The following is a 20,984-nucleotide window of genomic DNA, read 5'->3' as shown; positions in this document are numbered from 1 at the left end:
CTGGTGGCAGCAGAATTTCAACTTTACTGTATCTTTTAGTAAAGGAACATGAGTATCCAATCACCAACTAAATTACAGTGTCTTTTAGTGCACTTGCAGATAGCACAATTTCACAGTTAGGTATAGAAAAGCTTTAATATTTGTTTTCTCTAACTATTGTGGGGTGCAGGTGTGAAAATATTAGCTCTTAATTGAGCCTTCAAGAGCCAGCATCACACAAGGAACCTGAAATTGTACTTTTGAGAGGTTGGCATAATTATTGGAAAGATGACAGGTAACTGTTCGATGTCAAATATAAAAGTATCATTTCTAGTTTCACTCAAGTCAGGACTGTATCTTGATAAGAGCATCTGATTTTTAATAGAGTTTGAGTCACAGCTCTGCAAGCACTCAAATTTGAAATTAATTCACTTATAAATTTATTTGATTGCCATATCAGCCATCATGCCACTTACTCTGGGGTCACTGTTCCTGCACATGGGAGCCTGGTTTAACTTGAGAGCAAATTAGTAAGCAGATGATGCCTCTTTCATACCAGAAATATATCAAAAAAATATTTCAGATGACACAGAAAGTAGCAGGTGTAATAATATTTACAAGTGGAAGGGGTGCTAAATTTAAATGACTGTCCTACACTTTACCACAGGATAGAGAGGTTATGTATTTGACAGGAAATATAAAAAAAATACCTTCTATAATTAAAATTCTTCACAATAAGCAATTGATCAAACCATGTAACATACTACAATTTAACAAACATCTCAAATCATCACAGAAACACAAGAAAAATCAATATGAGCCAGTAAACAATTATTAAAAATAAATCCACAATAATAGTTTCGTATCTGAAACAACTTTTTAGTCATCAACATGACAGCTTCTCTTTCTTCCTATCCTGTTCAGACTTCTCAGATTTATTTAGCATATTCAATAATTTAATTACATTTCCCAGACAAATATTATATTTAAGTTCCATAATATACAGCCAATGTTAAGATGCAGAGTCCATAAAATGAAACTGGCCATTTCTCTCACGGCGTTGTGTTAATACCTCGCAACCATTTTCGGTAACAAGTAACGTATGCTCAAATTGTGCAGACAACATTCCATCAACAGTGACTGCAGTCCACTTATCGGGCCACATTTCATCCCTCCAACTTCCTGCAAAACAAAAAGATTTTTATAAACACATTTGTTTTTATGGTGGACTCACTGTAGTATATGAAACCACCCCCCCCCCCCCCCCCCCCCCCCGCCCCCATGAGAGAGAGAGAGAGAGAGAGAGAGGAGAGAGAGAGAGAGGAGAGAGAGAGAGAGAGAGAGAGAGAGAGAGAGAGAGAGAGGGGGGGGGGGGGTTAAGAATACAACAGTGTCTCCTCACCTTGAGAAATCATGGGCTCTATAGTGAAACAGTGGCCTGGTTTCATGACTCCTACTGCCTTGTTCTCTGCAACAAACAAAATCACAGGTCAGTTAAGTATATAGAACCTTACACGAAGCTACTTATACTACTTGACATTTGCTAAGGAACAAGATATCCATATTCTTTACTGTGCTACAAAATTTGTCAGCACTAAGTTATTTGTGGACACCATTGAAATGTACTCTTGTTAAGTAGTACTTGTAAAAGTACTACTGGAGATCATTTATTACAGAGGATTTTTAGCAGCCAGTCCGTAAGTTCCAACCTCGAGAAGCAGTCTAAGGAAGATGTAAGGGGTTTTAATGCTGTATCAATGCATACTGCGAATAATCATCTAGGAGGGTAGTTACAATGTATCATGAAGGAATACAGCCATCAAAGGATAAATCTTTGATTGTAACAGATTGAAGTGTCACCATTATTACATATGCAACTGGCGTTGCAAAAAGTGAGATATCACAGCTGTAAAAATATGTTTTCTAGTTATATGTAAATTGCTTTAAACTTTGATAGTGCTTCAGATATCCACAGTTCCTTGAGGACCATTTTGTGACTATGGCATAATGTTTAACCACATATAGAGAAGCCTGTGTGGTGGATTCCAGTAACACACATAGAACACCATACAAGATTGGAGTGGTGCCCTGAACATCTTGTCCAAGACCAATTACAGGGGAGTGTAGTCAACTTCAGACAAATCTTAGATTTGATTGATTAACAGTTCAGAACCGCATTTGGTATGTAGAAAATTAGGAGTACATTATCATGAACAAAACAAGAAATCTTCGTAACACTGCCATCATCAGGAAATAAGGATTTACTAAATTAGTGGATTGCTGGAAGGATATACTAGACTTTTACATGGTGCAGAGGGCCCAGGTTTCAATGCACCGAATGAAAATGCTTGCCTCCAACAGCCCTTTGGCACCTGCAACTGCAAGGAGGAATAAACTAAATCACACACACACACACACACACACACACACACACACACACACACACACACACCTTCTGAGGGGGGACCAAGGCTTGACTTTAATGTAGTTTGTAGTGATTCTGTGAAGATGAGGAGACTTGCACAGGATGTATCTATGTGGAGAGCTACTAGTCTCTAGACTTAACTCTGAGAAACAACCACCACCACCACCACCACCACCACCACCAGCAACAACAACAAAACAATTGATTTACATCATTACTATCAATATAGCTTTTAATTTCCTCCAATTATATATGAATTAGAAGCAAATGGCGCCATGTTCTCTACAAGATAAATATGGTACAGGCAACACTTACACCTTCTTTGTTTCAATTTAGGTCTAAAACCCTTTCTCTACTGTTGCTGAAAATAACTTTGATCATACAGAATCTCCTCCCATGGCTTATTTCAAATCTGAATTTTCCACGATCTTAGTGAAGTCCTATTGAAGCTGTAGGATCAACACCTGTATGTTTCACTTTATTAATATAGCTAAATCAATACTTTGATTCTCAAAGAATGTTAGCACAGATTTTGTTGAAACTTAGAAAAAAAGCCTTTCACAAAATCTACAGATCCCAGATAAGAGCGGCATAAATCATATACATTGCATTGTTCTACAATTCAGTGTACAGGTAACAAATGGTTCACTGCACTATATTTACTTTTAAGATCAGCAGGTTCCTTTGCTTGATTAAAATCTAATGCATTTTCTACGAGGTTGCAACTAGTTTAGATGAACTCTCGCACATTACGAAGAGAAGGCTAATAAGCTTATATTTTATTTTTGTCTCCTTTTGTGTTAAGTAGAACAATAACAGCATTGTTCCAGTTTTTGAGACTTTTGGTCTTCCACTGCATTCTTGACACAACTTTGAAAGCAGGTTTTCGATTACTTTGCCTCCAGCTTTAATCATCCTGGCATCTTTACTTTCTTCATGTCTTTGGTGATTTCATACAGCTCATATAGCATTATTTCTAGTATGTTTCGGGTAAATTTCTTTGAGTATACAAACATTTACAGAAATCTCTTAAACATTTGAAAAATTTATCTTTGTTGCTAGTTACTGTACCATCTGTAGTCTACCCAGCATACATTTCTGCTCTATTTTCTTAATAAAATATTTTCAGTCACTTGTTATAAAATTCTCATAGTGTCTTTTCACATCTTTTGAGACACTTCCATAGATTTTGACTATTTCAGCATATTATCTCATGTTACTGTTATCATTTGCTTGAGAAACTGTTTTTCTCTTTAATAGTTACCTTGTATCACTTTAGATGCCTTCTTCTGCCTTCTTCATAGTAACATCCTCTTTTAAATGATATGGTGATAATAGAGGGAAACATTCCACGTAGGAAAAATATATCTAAAAACAAAGATGATGTGACTTACCAAATGAAAGTGCTGGCAGGTCGACAGACACACAAACAAACACAAACATACACACAAAATTCAAGCTTTCGCAACAAACTGTTGCCTCATCAGGAAAGAGGGAAGGAGAGGGAAAGACGAAAGGGTGTGGGTTTTAAGGGAGAGGGTAAGGAGTCATTCCAATCCCGGGACCGGAAAGACTTACCTTAGGGGGAAAAAAGGACGGGTACACACACACACACACACACACACACACACACATACCCATCCACACATATACAGACACAAGCAGACATGTCTGCTTGTGTCTGTATATGTGTGTGTGTGTGTGTGTGTGTGTGTGTGTGTGTGTGTGTGTGTACCCGTCCTTTTTTCCCCCTAAGGTAAGTCTTTCCGGTCCCGGGATTGGAATGACTCCTTACCCTCTCCCTTAAGAGCCACATCCTTTCGTCTTTCCCTCTCCTTCCCTCTTTCCTGATGAGGCAACAGCTTGTTGCGAAAGCTTGAATTTTGTGTGTATGTTTGTGTGTCTGTCGACCTGCCAGCACTTTCATTTGGTAAGTCACATCATCTTTGTTTTTAGATATAACATCCTCTTTTGTTATTTTTGTAAGTCCTTTTGTTAAATAAGTGTCCCTTTGTCTATGTGTAGTCTTCATTTTATAAGATACTGAACTGGTTGTTTTATTTCATCCAATATATCTACCTAACCTTAAAGAATAGAGAAGCTCAGCATGAATTAAATGTCACATGGCAGGAAAAATGACAGACATTGTCCAACACCTATATAACTGTGTGTGACTCTTTATCATACAGTATCCTTCAAGAAACACTGCCAGAACAACAGGTTGAAGGTAAGTGTAAGGAAAAGCATTTTGAGGAAGCTCACAGCCATCCCAGGGAAGCTAGTCTTCACATCTTGAGAACTTCTACTAATGCTTTGTGTGTCAGCTGCAGAGTATCCCTCACCTGTGTGGAGTGCATACACTCACACCAAGCACGTTAATACTGCAGTCAATTAGACTGTCTGAATAGCTCCACCCACTGTCAGAAGGGCTGCTGGTGCAGAGAGGGTGAAGCAGGTCAATTATCTCTCTCATCCACTGCATGACAATTAAGCTGTAGCCTGTTGACTGAAATCAAGAAACAGCTTCACCACTAGGACTCAGCCACTGGAAGGAATGCCTGAGTCTAACCACATCACCAAATGGAAGAGCAAGCTGCTGCTAGATATCCCTGAAAAAGGAAGGACAACTCCAGGGAACAATCTTCCCTACCCTCTCTGGAGATCACTCAATCGTCTTACGATGGGCATCCCAAATTGCAAGACAAACATGCAAAATGGGGTATCCTTCCAGCTGATGAAGCTGTATCTCGTGAATGTAGAACAACGCAAAATCCAGGCCACTTGCTCACATACCTTCAACTGAGACGCCCTTGCACAACACAGAACTGATTGAAGCAAATAACAAGGCCATCGGAATGGCTGCATTCTGTAAATGTTCACCAGACACAGGAATGAAATGAATAATCTTCAATAAATTCTAATGATCTACCTTCTGATTTTTTTCTTTATGCTTACTATGACAATTTAAAACTACACTAAGTTATAGATGCAGAACTTACTTGCATAATGAGGAATACTGGGAGCAGTATGGAAGAGCTTATGTATTCCATGGCCACAGTAGCTGCGAACTACTGAGAAGCCATGGGCTTGGGCATGTTTCTGGATCACATTTCCTACTTCGCGATATTTCTCACCTGGCTGAACTGTCAACAAGAGAAAAGTAAGCACATATAATTCTTTTAATTCTAGCTAGCAACAGATATTGCACCATTCAAGAGACCGATTTCATTAGTATTAAAGGAAAAAAAAATCTTATAACTGTGTGTCAGGAGTGATGTACACAAGAACAGGTAAAAGAGAACAGTGTAATTGCAACAACATCCATAATCAGTAGAATACACGACTGGCAAACGGTATATTGAAAAAATGAGAATCCTATGACTCAAAACTATAATCAGGCACATGGAAAAGTTTTCTTATGACAAATGTGAATATAAATGCAATTTTCACCTCAAAACATGAAGCTGAATAATGAATACTATTTTGAAGTAAACTGTCCATCCAAACTACTTCACTAGTAAAAATGCCCAACAGTACCATGTTCTGCATATATTTACGAATATGCTAATCATTTCCCAGTTTCTGGTAATGTAAAATATCCAATAATGACCAATTTCGAAAGATTGTTGGCAATTAAGAGTACTTACGCATGAATACAACTGCCTACTAGAGTTATCTTAAGTAATTCTCTGCTGTAGCATCTATTTTGACCTGGAAAATTGCTTTTTACATGAATCATGACAGTTTAATACACGGCCATGGACCTGCCATTTGTACAAGGCATACAGTTTGGTCCTATTCCCAGCGGTGTCCAGCAACGATCTTGTTTGAGTATGCACAAGCAGCTCAGCAACAGCTAGTTAGAGCTTGTGCAGACAAATTCTTAAAGAAGGAAGTGTAAGAGGTCTTTGTGAGACATATCTGTCAGATAATTTAACTGTATTTGAATGGAAAGGAAGAAAAATCAGGATTTAATGTCCCATCAAAATTGAGGTCATTAGCGACAGTGCACAAGTGGAGACTGCTTCAAGGAGGGGTAAGAAATTGGCTGTGCCCTTTCAAATAATCTCAGATTTGCCTGTAAGGATTGATGGAAATTGTGAAAAATCTAAATCCGGTATGACAGATGCAGATTTGAACTGTTGTCCTCCCAAACACAAGTCTATTGCGCTAACCACTGCGTCACCTCACTTGGAAACTGTATTTGAAATGATGTTAGAATGAAAATAAAAAATAAAATTTCTGAAATGCAAAGGAAGCTCATCTATTTCCTTTAGTTGATCATTCTTACACATCACATCACACAAGAGAAATTATTGGCAATGTTGTTCTGTTTGATGCTCATTGACTCTGGGATTATGTCAATGTGAAACTCAACAAATGCATATAATGTAGGCTTTCACGGCCGGTATTGTCTTCACTTAAAACTTCCGGGCTGATAGGCAATGGTTGATGTATAAAACTCTCCCCTAATGTTTCATCTCCGAGGTGTGAGACATCCTCTGAGGTAAAGCGGCGAACTGCGAAGAGAACTCGAGGAAGCTCCGATTATATAGACAGTACAGAGGGCACCACTTTCCATCTCGTGGTGTCAGCTATGAGACTGTCTATGGTAATGCCAACATTCTCGATTGAAAGTAATCAATCATCACACTTGCGGTGCAATGCTGACATCCAAATTTTATCCAGTATAACACCTTCATCTTTCCTGTTAAAATTATTACAGTGTTTATCAATCTTGAAAGCCTCTCTGTATGTGTGTGCATAATAATTCAAGATTTTAGATATGACGCTCAACTCGCTGAATTTTATTTCATGATCACCTTCCTGGTAAACATGTTCCGCTGCGACCGATTTATCAGTATGACCCAGGCGGCAATTCCTCTTATGTTCAACAAGACGGGTGTTCACACTTCTCTTTGTGGTACTGATGTAAATCTGTCCACAACTACAAGGAATTTTATATACCCCCAGTGTACCTAAAGGGTGTCGTGCATCTTTTGCCGATCTTAAATATTCTTTTATTTTCGTGGTGGGTCTGAAAATAGTTTCTACCTCATACTTGCTTAAAACTTCCCCAATGCAATCTGTGACCTCACTAATGAATGGAAGAAAAACCTTGCCCTTTGGCAACTGTTGTTCATCATTGCTCAATGTATATCTTTGCTAGAATAGCCACTCTTCACGAAAGTTGACCGTAGATGTTCAACGTCATCTTTTAAATAAACAGGTTCACAAATTTTGTACGCCCTGTCTACCAAGGTTTTCATTACACCTCTTTTTAATCTAGGGTGGTGGTTTGAATCTCTCTGCAGACACAATCAGTATGTGTGGCCTTTCTATACACCTTATGGCCCAACATTCCATCCCGTCGTTTAATCACAGACACATCCAGGAAATTCAATTGCCCATTACTCTTCGTCTCCAAAGTAAATTGGATTTTCAGATTAATGCTGTTTAAATGTGTCAGGAAGGCATCCAACTCCTCTGCTCCGTGTGTCCATATTATGAATGTCTCACCGACACAGCGATACCATCTGGTTGGTCTCTTACTGGAGTTTTTTGTAATTAGAGAGAACCAAAATATCACTGATCTTTCCATGATAGTCCTCACTGTTCAATACGACAGTGGCATGACCCTTATCTGCATTTAGAACAATAATGTTTTTACCTGCATTTATGTCCCTCAGTGCCTTCCTTTGGGCCTGCGACAAATTACTGTTACATGGCTTATATGTATATAAAATCCAAGTCATTTCCATCCTAGTTTTGTCAGCAGACTGCTGTGGAAGCTGACGGATACCTGTCTCAATATTTGCTACAATATCCTCTGTGGGTACGTTTTGGGGCATCACAGCAAAATTGCCTCCTTTCTCTAGTACAGAAATTTCAACTTTTGACAAATCTTTATCAGACAGGTTAATAACAGTTTGAGAATTGTCCTCAACTGAACCTCCAGAAGGATTAGACCGACTATTTTAAGAATGACCAATCTACTGGTGAAAGCATTTTAATTCGCCTCCGATGATAAGAAGCTGCTTTGCAAAACAGAAGCATACCCACCTAGACTTTATGGATTACACAAAGGGCATAAACCTGAGGCTCCATTGAGGCCAATTGTCAGTGCTACTGGTGGACCAATACACGAGTTAGCTAGACACCTTGCCTCATTGCTGCAACCTTATGTTGGTAGGACGGATAGTCATATTAAAAATTCAGTTCATTTCATTGACAAGTTAAATGAAATGAGTGTGTGGCCAGATGATATCCTCGTCAGTTTTGATATTGTGTCATTATGTACCATGGTTCCAGTAAAAGAAGCTATCTTATGCATAGAGGATATTTTCCCTACCAATATTGTGGCATTATTCCAACACTGCCTCACCACAACCTACTTTCAATACAACAGTGACTTTTATGAACAGATTGACGGGGTGACTATGAGCATTCTTCTTAGTCCTACTGTGGATAACTTGTTTATGGAGACTTCTGAACAACAGGCATTGCAGACTGCCAGTAAGAGACCAGCCAGATTGTATCGTTATGTCAATGAGACGTTTGTAGTATGGACACACGGAGCAGAGGAGTTGGATGCCTTCCTGACACATTTAAACAGCATTAATCTGAAAATCCAATTTACTTGGATACAAAGAGTAATGGGCAATTGAGTTTCCTGGATGTGTCCGTGTTTAAATGATGGGACGGAACACTGGGCCATAAGGTGTATAAAAAGGCCACACATACTGATCGTTATCTGCATCAGGATTCAAACCACCACCCTAGACAAGAAAGAGGTGTAATGATAACCTTGGTAGACAGGGCGGACAAAATTTGTGAACCTGTTTATTTAAAAGAAGAGATTGAACATCTACTATCAACCTTCATGAAGAATGGCTATTCTAGCAAGGATATAAATCGAGCACTTCACTCTAGGCAGAAAATCAGGAGCAATGATGAACAACAGTTGCCCAGGGGCAAGGTTTTTCTTCCATTCATTAGTGAGGTCACAGATTGCATTGGGAAAGTTTTACGCAAGTATGAGGTGGAAACTATTTTCAGACCCACCACGAAAATAAAATTTTCAGACCCCACCAGGAAAATAAACGAATATTTAAGATTGGCAAAAGATGCACGACACCCTTTGGCTACACCGGGGGTATATAAAATTCCTTGTAGTTGTGGACAGGTTTATATCGATACCACAAAGAGAAGAGTGAACACCCGTCTTGTTGAACATAAGAGGAATTGCCGCCTGGGTCACACTGATAAATCGGTCGCAGCGGAACATGTTTACCAGGAAGGTGATCATGAAATAAAATTCAGTGAGATGAGCGTCATATCTAACACCTCGCATTATTATACATGCACGTACAGCGAGGCTATCAAGATTGATAAACACCGTAATAATTTTAACAGGAAAGCCGAAGGTGTTAAACTGGATAAAATTTGGATGTCAGTGTTGCACCACAAGCATGACGATTGATTACTTTCAATCGAGAATGTTGACATTAGCAGATACAGTCTCATAGCTGACACCACGTGATGGAGAGTGGCACACACTGTACTGCCTATATAATCAGCGCTTCGAGTTCTCCTTGCAGTTCGCCGCTTTACCTCTGAGGATGTCTCCCACTGTCCGAGATGCAACATCAAGGGAGACTTTTATACATCAACCATGGTCAATCAGCCCACAAGTTTTAAGTGAAGTTAACAAATGCAGTTTATATTTTCTTATTTCAATACAAAATGCCAACATACACACTCAAAATAATCAGTACAAGCATCACCTGTGACAATTTGTATGTGCTTACATCTACAACACAGACATTTAGTTCACAATTTGAACACCAAACATATTTCGCACACATTTTGCCTGTTCATATTCCTTAATGAACTGAATTAGGACTTTAATTCTCATATTTTTTCACTCTTTTCACCATCAGTTAAATTAGCAAGCAAGTAAACTTTTACTACTATAAAAATGTAATGCTGAGGTATATACAGCCACAACATATACTCTGTAAGCCAAATATGGTATGGATGGAGTATACAATGTATACAAAGATTTTATGATCATGGTCAGGATCATTTTTCAAGATAGCTGCAGCAGCAATGTATACTCAAACATTAGTAAGAAACCTCTCTGTGACATATATCCATCCTATTAGTATCTGTATTCAGAAAACCTTCACCATGATGATCTCACATTTAATAGACAAACTTAAGACAAAACTCACAAAATTCTGCAGTTCCAATGCATGACAAACAATTTTTATAGTACTACAATGTCCTGGTGAAAACCATTTCCTATGTTCATCACTTTTGTCCTTCATGTTCTGAGGGAAAAAGTCAACATGGAAATCAATGAAATGTAAGTTTGGTGAAATATAACACTTCGTAAATTCGAAACATCTTATCATGCTATTCTCCATTTCTTTAGTAAGCAGATTTTTCATTTCCAAGAATTGCATTCACACTGACTTCAAGGCATTACATGCATAATCTTCCGTCTCACTTAACAAGTTGATGAACACTGTATCTTGCAAATAAATACTCCCTCCTTAATCTTTGCACTGCTAATGTTCGTAAACTGTCTTCAGGCATGCGAAAGCTTTCACTTTCCTGTCCAGCAATTTTACAAACATCTTCATTAACCTCAATTTAATATGCATGGAGGGAGATATACATCTTCAGGGTTTCCTTGCGACCCATATGACAACCATTTTATGTGGAATGTAGACATTTCGCCAAGGCCACTCTTTACGTGTGTAATGTTTCATGTAATGACTGTCCAACTTACACAGAAAGCAGTAGTACTTCGTGTAAATTGGTTGTGTACCAGTCAATAGCTCTGCACACAATTTCCAGTATACATATTGTAGTGTAACTGAGCAAATCTTGTACCATTTCGTATGGCTCTTTCTTATTAACCAAGAACCCAACTGGAACTGAGGGATATGTATCAACATTATGGAGGAGAACTGCCTTTAAACTTGATTTCGAGGAATCAGTAAAGAGTCTATATGCCTCAGGATTGTGAACATGACACAGTGCTCCGAACAAGCCATTTATGTCACTACAGTACAAACACTCTTCGGAGGAAGAGAAACTGCTTACAAATTCTCTCCCACATGGAAGTCACTTTAACGCCCAGAACGAGAAAATTCCATCCTTGCAATCGTCCTGTCAGGTCAAAAGGTTTCTGAACCTAACTTGCTAAATTAAGGCACGATTGTACTGCACAAAGATCAATGTCCACATCTGGTTAAGAAGACAACACATTTATTAAAATGACTAAATTACTACAAACACCACCTGAAATGGTCACAAAATTAACAGTTTGGAGACAGTCCCTTGTAGATGTGATGCACTAGATAAGATCACAGTGCAAGTGAGAACAGGGGACACCAAATAAAGTCTCTACATTGTCTCAAGAGTATCCACCAGCACAGTGCTGAATTTTATCGACACGAGGTGCACAGTTAATAGTCTATCATAGGAGAGAATGCCTTGGCAAGATCCCAATGAAAGGCATGTGGTTCACACACGAGTGTGTCAGCTGTGATGGACGGAGTTCACAATTCTGAAAGTACTCACATGGGCACTAACACTTCCGGCTGGAATTTCCTATGGCACAAGACACCAATTTTACACTGGGTAGTGGAGAGGGTGTAAAACCGGTGCGGGGCGAGTGAGTCCTGGAACTTCTCAATGAGTGACTTGGTATGGAGTGCACTGCTGTGTGGCATGTTTGTTGCTGCTTGGTCATGGGACAGAAGTCAATGCTGATACCACAAGAAGACCAAGACTGAGGGCGAGGCTAGGTCAGCAGAAGCCTCGCTAGGAACTGAGCTATTATCCTGTACTAGTAGCCAGTGACTGTGGGATGCTGGTATTCCACAGCACAGCAGAATCGACATGTGGGTGGCAGAAAGTGCGTGAAGGAAGAAACTTTCTGCCTTAGCAGGTGGCCACAGTGAACTAGGAACGTAACTTCGTGTAGGCACAAAACACAAATACAACAGTAACTGCCATTACAGTGTAGCAACAATACTCTCTCTTCCAAATTTGCAAGGAAACTCACCATGTGGCAGCACAAGGCATAATTGTGAGTTCTGTTTATGATAGCTAACACTAGTTAGGCAAACACAGAGATCAAAATACACGCAGAGAAGAAAGTTTCCCTGTTGCATGTGAATTGAAACTTACTTCAATTAAATTAAAGCATATTTCTGTAACAGAGAAGAAACTGATATCCAGAAGAAACTGTAGGTAATGGAGAAAAACTAAAAACAAATCAAATCTGAAGTCAGCATAAGAAAATTGGTCATAATCACCTATTTCCATGCAGAGGACAAAAGTGGATTGTGCTGTATTTAGGATTATTTTGACAAATCTCAGTTTAGCATCTGACTTTCCAATTAATTTTATGCAATAATTCCACTTCAAACTACTTTTATCTATTTCACGGTTTTGACAATTCCCAGAGAAGGACCGCCAATTGTGTAAACCCAACTATAATGCGTCTTTCTGCCAACTTATGAATAAACACTACATCTGTTTCTGTTGGGAGAAGATGGTGGTGACAACTATCAGTCTCTGAACTAAGAACAGATCCTCTGCATGTCTTCCTGCATTTAATTATACACCTACTGCAGCATGCCTCCCAGAAGTCAACACAGCATCTCCACAGGCACCACTACCTACTGCTTTCTGAATCACATGGACAAAAAGAATGAAGCATGTTTCACAATTTTGCTGCTTATGGATGCCTGTTCAAGTCTTACAGAAGGCAATTATGGCCTCCAAAATGGAGTCACAATGCCACAAGCATAAAACATGTCCCATAATTCTGTAACAGACTGATGTCTGTGATACAACCCCAATTATGCAAACACTGTCCAATAGCAATTATTGAAAGTATGAATGCCCTGCACCTTATTCTAATCACAAAGAACAGTGCAGAGCATTCTTGGTTATTTTGTTTCATGAACACTTCTCAATATCTGCCATTTATAACTTTCCACAGTAAAACAATTTCAGATGATCAAATTTTTTATCACACCCTTCACAATGGCATTCCATTTCAGTGGCAGTACAACATCTGAGTAATTGTATAAAAGGTTTTCAACTGTTTACTAACTTCGTGTAAGACTAACCATTCTTAGGATATTTTATCACAGTGATGCACCAAATTCTAATTACCAATCCACTGAAAGTTTATTGGTAATTTTCTCTTTACACTAAACTGTCATCACTCAGGTTTTATTTGTTAAGGCTTTCACTTCATTCAAAGGTATGATGAAGTCTCCTCTGTTTTTGTAGCAACTTTCTAATATCTATTCAACCACGATGGGCATTTCATGTTCTTCACTACATTTCTCACAACGGAAACACCCCATCAACCCCCCCCCCCCCCCCCCCAATCACTCCGGATTTAGTGGTAAGTTAGCCCATTGGATAGCCCATCAAAAACTGAACACAGATAAAGCATGAAAACAGGAAGAATGTGTACTGAACTGTGGGCGGGAAAAAAAAAAAAAAAAAAGTTACAAACAGTGAATGGTCCACATTTAACATGTGCAATATCGAGCAACATTAGTACGTCGTGGTTGTGTAGTGATGGTGTTTGCTACCTGGAAGGTCCGGTTCCACATGTCACCTGGTTTAATTTTTTCTTCACAAAATTAAGAACCTTCCGTCTGGTGACTGACATGTCTGTTTACTATATTCAAGTTTGTGTATTTGTTGTGGCGTAATGTCAGTTTGCAACAGCGACATTTAACAAAGGGGGCTCCAGATGTACATAACTCCTATTTGTTCCACACAGGCCGCACGTTATGCCTCTTACATTCCATTTTGGAAGTTTTGACTCTTGAATTCCTTCTCTGTAACGTAGTTCACACCCGTTTATTTGTTGTTTCCATTTCTGTGAGAGGTCTATGTTGCATCTTGCCTGCTCTCACAATTCATCACAGAATAAGAGTCATGTGATAAAAATATATTACCGCCGCAAGTTAAATTGATGAATAGTGAAAGCAGGTGAGATGCCGTATAGACCTCTCACAGAAATGAAAACAACAAAAACAGGTGTGAACTATGAAGCTTCCTGGCAGATTAAAACTGTGTGCTGGACCAAGACTCAAACTCGGGACCTTCGCCTTTTGCGGCCAAGTGCTCTACCATATCAGCACACACTCCGCTGCAGAGTGAAAATCTCATTCTGAAAACATCCCCCAGGCTGTGGCTAAGCCATGTCTCTGCAACATCCTTTCTTCCAGGAGGGCTAGTTCTGTTAGGTTCGCAGAAGAGCTTCTGTGAGATCACTTGACCGTGAAAAGCAAAGGTCCTGAGTTTGAGTCTCGGTCCGGCACACAGTTTTAATCTTCCAGAAAGTTTCATATCAGCGCACACTCCGCTCCAGAGTGAAACTCTCATTCTGGGTGTGAACTATGCTAGAACGAAGGAATTCAAGAGTTAAATCTTCCAAAATGGAATGCAAGACACACAAAATGTAGTACCTGGGTAGAACAAATAGGAGGTAAGTACATCTTGAGGTCCCTCAAGCACAGCCTCAGGGCAACCAGCCTCAAACCAGAGCAGACAGACTTGTTATGATGGTCAATGAAATTCATGTCAATTTGTTTTCTTCAGTCGAACCTACCAACAACATTCTTACATGCAAGACTTACACTGTAAGGAGCTTATAAGTTTAATAAAAGAAAGGAGCAGTTTCTGGCATCCCAAGAATGAGAAATATCGTATCGGGGATATGTGTTGGAATCTATGGTCCGAAATAGCTACTTTATCATAAAGCACACTTTTGGAACAACTTAAAAATTTAATAATAATTCATTGAATGTTACCTTTTATTACATTATGCATGTTCTGTGGCTGTCTAGCCATTTCAGCTTCATGTCTATACTTAATGGAGCATGTCATCTGCAATACAATCAAAATCTGTATTCGAAATTTTAGGCCTAGATTATAACCTCAAGAAATTATATGTTCAAGTGAGAGAGGTAAAGTGTGTCAAATTTTGACACTTAAGCTTATTGTCTTTAAAAAAATAAAAAATCTGTGACTGATTGGCTTTAGCTGTCTACAAATTGTTATTCCTGTTTACTGATGTTTCTAACTCAGTAAGGCAGTGATTCTGTTACATGAGGTGGTTTGCAAATGTGGAGTATGTGCTTCCACTTTGCAGGGTTTTAGATGTCCAGAGCATCTTATTCTAAAATTTATGTTTCTTTCACATATGAGGGTGGTTTGAGAAAGTTCTCGTAATCACCACAAGAGGTAAGCACTAGTACAATGAGTTGTTTACATGACACTCATTGGACTGTTGCCTGCAAACACGTATTCTTGGTAGAGAGCTGTGACGGTTATGTGGCTCTGTTGTTCCTGCGTAGTGATTTGCGAAGATGGAAAAAAGTACATCACATTTTAACTGAATAATTAGAAATGGGGAAAAAAAAAAAAAAAAAAAAAAAAAAAAAAAAAAATTATCTGCAAGATGGGTGCCACAACTCTTCACACTGGATCACACACATGTGCCATCGTGATGGCAAAATTACACAAACTAAGGTATGAATTGTTGCCACACCCACCTTATTCGCCTGATATGGCTTCGCCAGATTTCCATCTCTTGCCAAAACTGAAGATTTTTCTTGGTGGGCAAAGATTCACTTCAAACGAAGAATTGATAACCGGAGTTGACAACTATTTTGCAGGCCTGGAGGTAACTGCTTTTCGAGATGGGATCAAGGCACTGGAACATCACTGGACGGAGTGCAGGAATCTACAAGGAGACTACATTGAAAAATAAAAAAAGTTTCGGTGATTTATGTACTTTTTTCTATTCTGTTCTGAGAACTTTTCAAACCACCCTTGTACATGCTGAATGTAGCTCCTTTTGCAGGTTAGCTGGCATATGCCTATTTTGCTGAATTTATTTGAATTTGTGAAGAGAATTTCTAATTTTGCTTCTCAAGGTCATCATAAATCATCTCATGTTATGTAATAGAAAATCTCTCTTTTTATCTCATTCATTAGTAAAATTTTTCTAATTATTCCAATAATTGCCATATTTTTTTCAAAACAGATGTGACTTATATACATACATTCAAGATTGATTTAATAGCAAAATCAACAGTGCAGCCATGGTGTTCATTCTGCCAAAATCTGGTGAAAACCGTTTGCACTGTGAACAAGTTGTCAGCTGATTCTTTAAAGATGACCTCGAGCAACTATTTAGGGTGCCACTGTGACCACAGCTTAAGATGTAATCTTTAGTGAGCCAGTTCTCTCATTATAAGCCAGTTTTCTACATTCAAGGTATCTTTCTGATAATAGATTTAGTATAACATCATATGAATCACTGTTTCTGCCACCTGTTCTAGTAAGGCTAGTCTCCCAGACCATTGCCGGTACACTGAAACTATAGCTGTTACTGGAGTATGATCAGGAAATTTATAAGCGACATTCTCCTATTCTTCCCTGAAATAGGTTTTCTATAAAAGCACCCAATTACAATGTTCCACCAACTCTTGATTCTTTTCTTCTATAAAATTATTTGGCATCTGAAATGTGTGTTAACATCACTAAATATGATCAAGTTCTTAACAGCAACAGATATGGTACCACTGTTGGCATCTTGCCTTCAGTACAGTGGGTTTCAACCAGCTTTCTTTTCGTAGTGCTACGTAAGTAATTTTACTGTTAATAGGTGACACTATTACTTTGGCCTTACTACGGACATTCCTGCAGTTAACTGATACAATATTAACAATCTCTCTCTCCAACACGGAGAGACAAATGTGTGTGTATATGGCACGTAATTGCTCATTGGTTTATGGGCAGGTTTCTCAAGCTTTACCTTCATTTTATTGATAGCTACAGACTGAAAAATTCGCATTTTCAAGATGCAAATTCTGCCTCAAAATGTGAACTTCCCCAATAAACCCTATTTCAATGAAATTCTTTGATAAAGTAATAATTCTCAAACAGTTTTTATTTTATGCATATAAATATTGGAAGTGTGACCAATTTTCTGTTACTGGTCTTTTACGTCAGCTGGAAAAGCCAAATTTGGAAAGACAGGGTTTACATGTGGACAAAGAAAAAAAAAATTCTGGATTTTTCCTGGGTTTCCCAGTTAAAAATACACATTTCCCGGGTTAACATACGCTTTTACCATATTAAGTGACAGTATACTTTCCCTTAGAACTGCAAAACTTATCAATCCTTTCAATGGTTAATGTTTTATACAAGGGCGCAGACATGCGCTTGAAATTGAGCGAACAGTTGAAACTAGCCAATAGTGTGGAATGAAACACTCCATTTCAAATAAATTGACTGCCACTGCAGAAAAGGTTAATAAAGGCCAAATTTCTTTAGCAAAGCGACAAAAATAACATTTTTTGGCATGACGATTTTTGCTTGACTGCCAAAAACATGGAAACAAAATCAGAAAACTGCAAACCATAACATAGTTCAGCCTTCTGTAATTATGACAATGTATTTTAATTCACTTTATAACTCCCAGGCACAGAAATCCATTTTATTTTCGTTTGAGGTGAGAGCTTTAAACAAAGAAGAAACAGCAAAATCACGAACATAAACATGGGTCACGTGGAGAAGCTTGGGTGCATAAGAAAAATTTTTCAGGGTAGCATCTGCAGTTTGCTGCTTCTTTTGATACAGCTAACAGCCCCACTTCAAGTAGCAACAAGCAGGAGAAGGTACAGCTCACATGTGAATCAACTGCGCATAGGCATGAGCCAACTGGCAACTGCTAAAACAAACCTAATGTAAATAGTTGTGATGTTGCACTCATAGGAAGCAGTTTGTTGTTATGAAGTATTGCATAGTCTTCATCCTAAAGCCTTTGACGCATTTTGCTGTCCAAAGACACTTGTGTATGCACCATGTTTTGTTGTTGTAAATGGCACATTTCTTTTGCAACTGCAATTTTTTTTTCTCTTGTTTATGTTTCACTGCTACAGTATTATTCTGCTGTAATGGGATACAGTAAAACTCTTTGTTAGAGTATCACTTCTTACCATCAAAACTACAAAAATTTAACTGAAAACTAAAACAACAAAAAAATAATAGAATATACACCCTGAAAGCCCGTGTTCAAGAACATGTATGCAAAATAAAAAGTACACAAATGCAATGATGTATCAGTGAGTTTGATTCTCTGGTGCTATGCCAACTGTGCACAGTTGTATGGTCTGTACAAGAGACATGAAGCATAATGAAGTAAGAATCAACTGTGGGACCTAACACCTTTGGGGGGGGGGGGGGGGGGGGATATGCTTACATTAGTCTTATAACTAAAGTTCAAAACTTGGTATAATGTGACCACTTTTTTAATGTCAAAGTTTTATGCAGCAGGTGGTTCGAACTGTAGTTGCATCAAAAACCACTAGAGGTCAGGCCTGGTCTTCCTCATTTATGACACTACCGACTTCAGTGAGTAATTGCACAGTAGCTGTTACCAAAGGCTTTGTGTTGTGCTTTACTTGTTTTCTGTTCTTATTTTGTATGGGATGAAGAGATTAAACTTTGTCCATTATAAAATTCGATTATGATCCTCACAATACCAGAAGGCATCAATTATCCCCATGATCATAAGTTATTTCAGCTTTCGCAGAAAAACGGAACACAGAAGTAGAGTGGCTGACCAGCAAGGAGGAGACACTGTTTCTCTGCATCGCTCCTCTCACCTTGCGCAGTCAAAATTCTAATTTGCTGACACTCATGGCTAACTGCCAGTTTATTACGTCTGCACTTCATGCTATAGCAACCGGAATCAAAACCTGTGAACATATTTTGATCATGCCAAAAATGTTCCCTTAATGTGCAAATTGAGTTATTTTCAGTTCTACTTCTACACTGAATATCTTGTCAGTTCTATCCACAGCGTTGTCAAGTATGAGTCAAATGATTATGAATGCCCAAGAAAGACTGAAATCAATATACAGCATATTTTGTAAGTATCAAGTTGGGTTGGAAAATAAAAATAATGTCGAGAAACACCTTAAATCATAGAAGCACTCTGTTTACAGGTGGGAAAATGCTGTTGCTTCTCAACAGAAACAATCATTTGTTGAAAGCTTAAATAGATCCCAAAGATGAAAAAAGATATTTTTACAAAAGCTAACATTCCAGCTGAAAAGCTTCCCCACCAAGCAAATTTTGCTTGCAATTGTTGCTACATTTTCAGGTCCCTAGTAATAAAAATTTACATTAAAATGATTGCAGATATGATATGTCAGTTCTTATTCTTCACAGAAATTTATGAAACAGCAGCAGCTTATGACGTAATTGCTAACAACAATGCTTAAAGCAAATTATGTACATAATCTTTTCCCCAAAAAGTGCTAGAATTTGTATAAGAATAGATGTCAATATTATCAACACTGGTGCTTCATTTTCACATTCATTCTAATTGTTCCCATTTATTTATTAAAAGTGGCTGTAAACTCACTACATGATAAATTAATATTTTGCAGAAAACAACCCCAATAACATTCTGTTCACATTTGTTAGACTAGATAATACTAAGATATTGTAATGTCTAAAACTCCAGTACTTTTAAGTGTCAAAAGTGTTATTTGTACTCATTTTAAACTCACCTATGTTTATTGCACGCAAAAGGCACTCTGATGTGACTTTCACCAGTTTCTTGGCCTCAGGGCTTACATTTCCCACAAGGAAAGTTTCATTGAGATCTCCATGGAAACCCCGGTGATAGACAGTGACATCAACTAAAGGACACATTGTAATAATGGTTATTTTAAGAATTTCTGAATCAATATTTCAATTTTTCATCTATGTAACTACGAATACTAGTGAGGAACTGGTAAAACATCCAGCAACAGAAAATAAGTATTATTTGTATCAGTATCATTAAAAAGCGATCACAGTAAAATCACTTTTCAGTTCATCCTCTGGACTCAATTTCCTACCCTTACCATAAAGGTTTATTTATAAATGTTTGTCTTCATCATACGTGTTATACAACTTAAACTGCTGGTTTTGGCTTAAGTGCCATCATCAAATATGTTCTAAATAAAAAATAGATAAAACAGTAATTTGATAAGGCTAAATGCAGAGAAAACCTAGGAATATATAAATAGGTAACACGGCTAGCAGCCGAATGTACCAGCCATAAGTACGATTAAAAGTATGCAGATACAAATATCATTGTTCGATCATCTGTACACATGGGAACATAAAATGTTCTGGTATTGGTCTGGGGGTGTCCTGTACTTATACAAACATAACTTAGTCAATACAGGGCACTAGGGCTGCAGTACACAAGCAATTAGTATAATAAATCCAATGGTATAAAAAAGAAAATGCATGATCTGACTGCACCTCCATGCCTCCTCTATGTGGTGAGTAGCAATCTACCCTTTTCATAATATACTTGTTATTCCATTCAGGGCTATCCAGTGTATACTGAAATACAAAATGCAAAAATAAAATCCATACTTAAAATCTGAATAAAACATGTAAAAGGTAATAACTTATTAATAGAAACCTATTATCAAGACAACATAAATAA

The 20,984-nt window shown here is 38.1% G+C and overlaps 1 protein-coding gene across 1 annotated transcript in view; it reads right to left on the bottom strand.

The window, feature by feature from the left end:
- Positions 1-636: 636 nt before the first annotated feature.
- Positions 637-20,984, bottom strand: part of LOC124602474 (methionine aminopeptidase 1) — a 114,710-nt gene continuing 94,362 nt past the window's right edge. Inside the window, exons 6-9 of the mRNA XM_047136323.1 lie at positions 20,050-20,181; positions 5,404-5,547; positions 1,382-1,447; positions 637-1,161 (exon numbers count right to left, since the gene is read on the bottom strand). Coding sequence (XP_046992279.1) covers positions 992-1,161; positions 1,382-1,447; positions 5,404-5,547; positions 20,050-20,181 — 512 coding nt within the window. The 3' untranslated portion in view covers positions 637-991. The remainder of the gene's footprint in view (positions 1,162-1,381; positions 1,448-5,403; positions 5,548-20,049; positions 20,182-20,984) is intronic.

Source organism: Schistocerca americana, chromosome 1, assembly GCF_021461395.2.
Source record: "Schistocerca americana isolate TAMUIC-IGC-003095 chromosome 1, iqSchAmer2.1, whole genome shotgun sequence".
Lineage (NCBI taxonomy): Eukaryota > Metazoa > Arthropoda > Insecta > Orthoptera > Acrididae > Schistocerca > Schistocerca americana.
The sequence above is the reverse complement of the archived record's forward strand: the minus strand, read 5'-3'. Positions and strand labels throughout refer to the sequence as shown.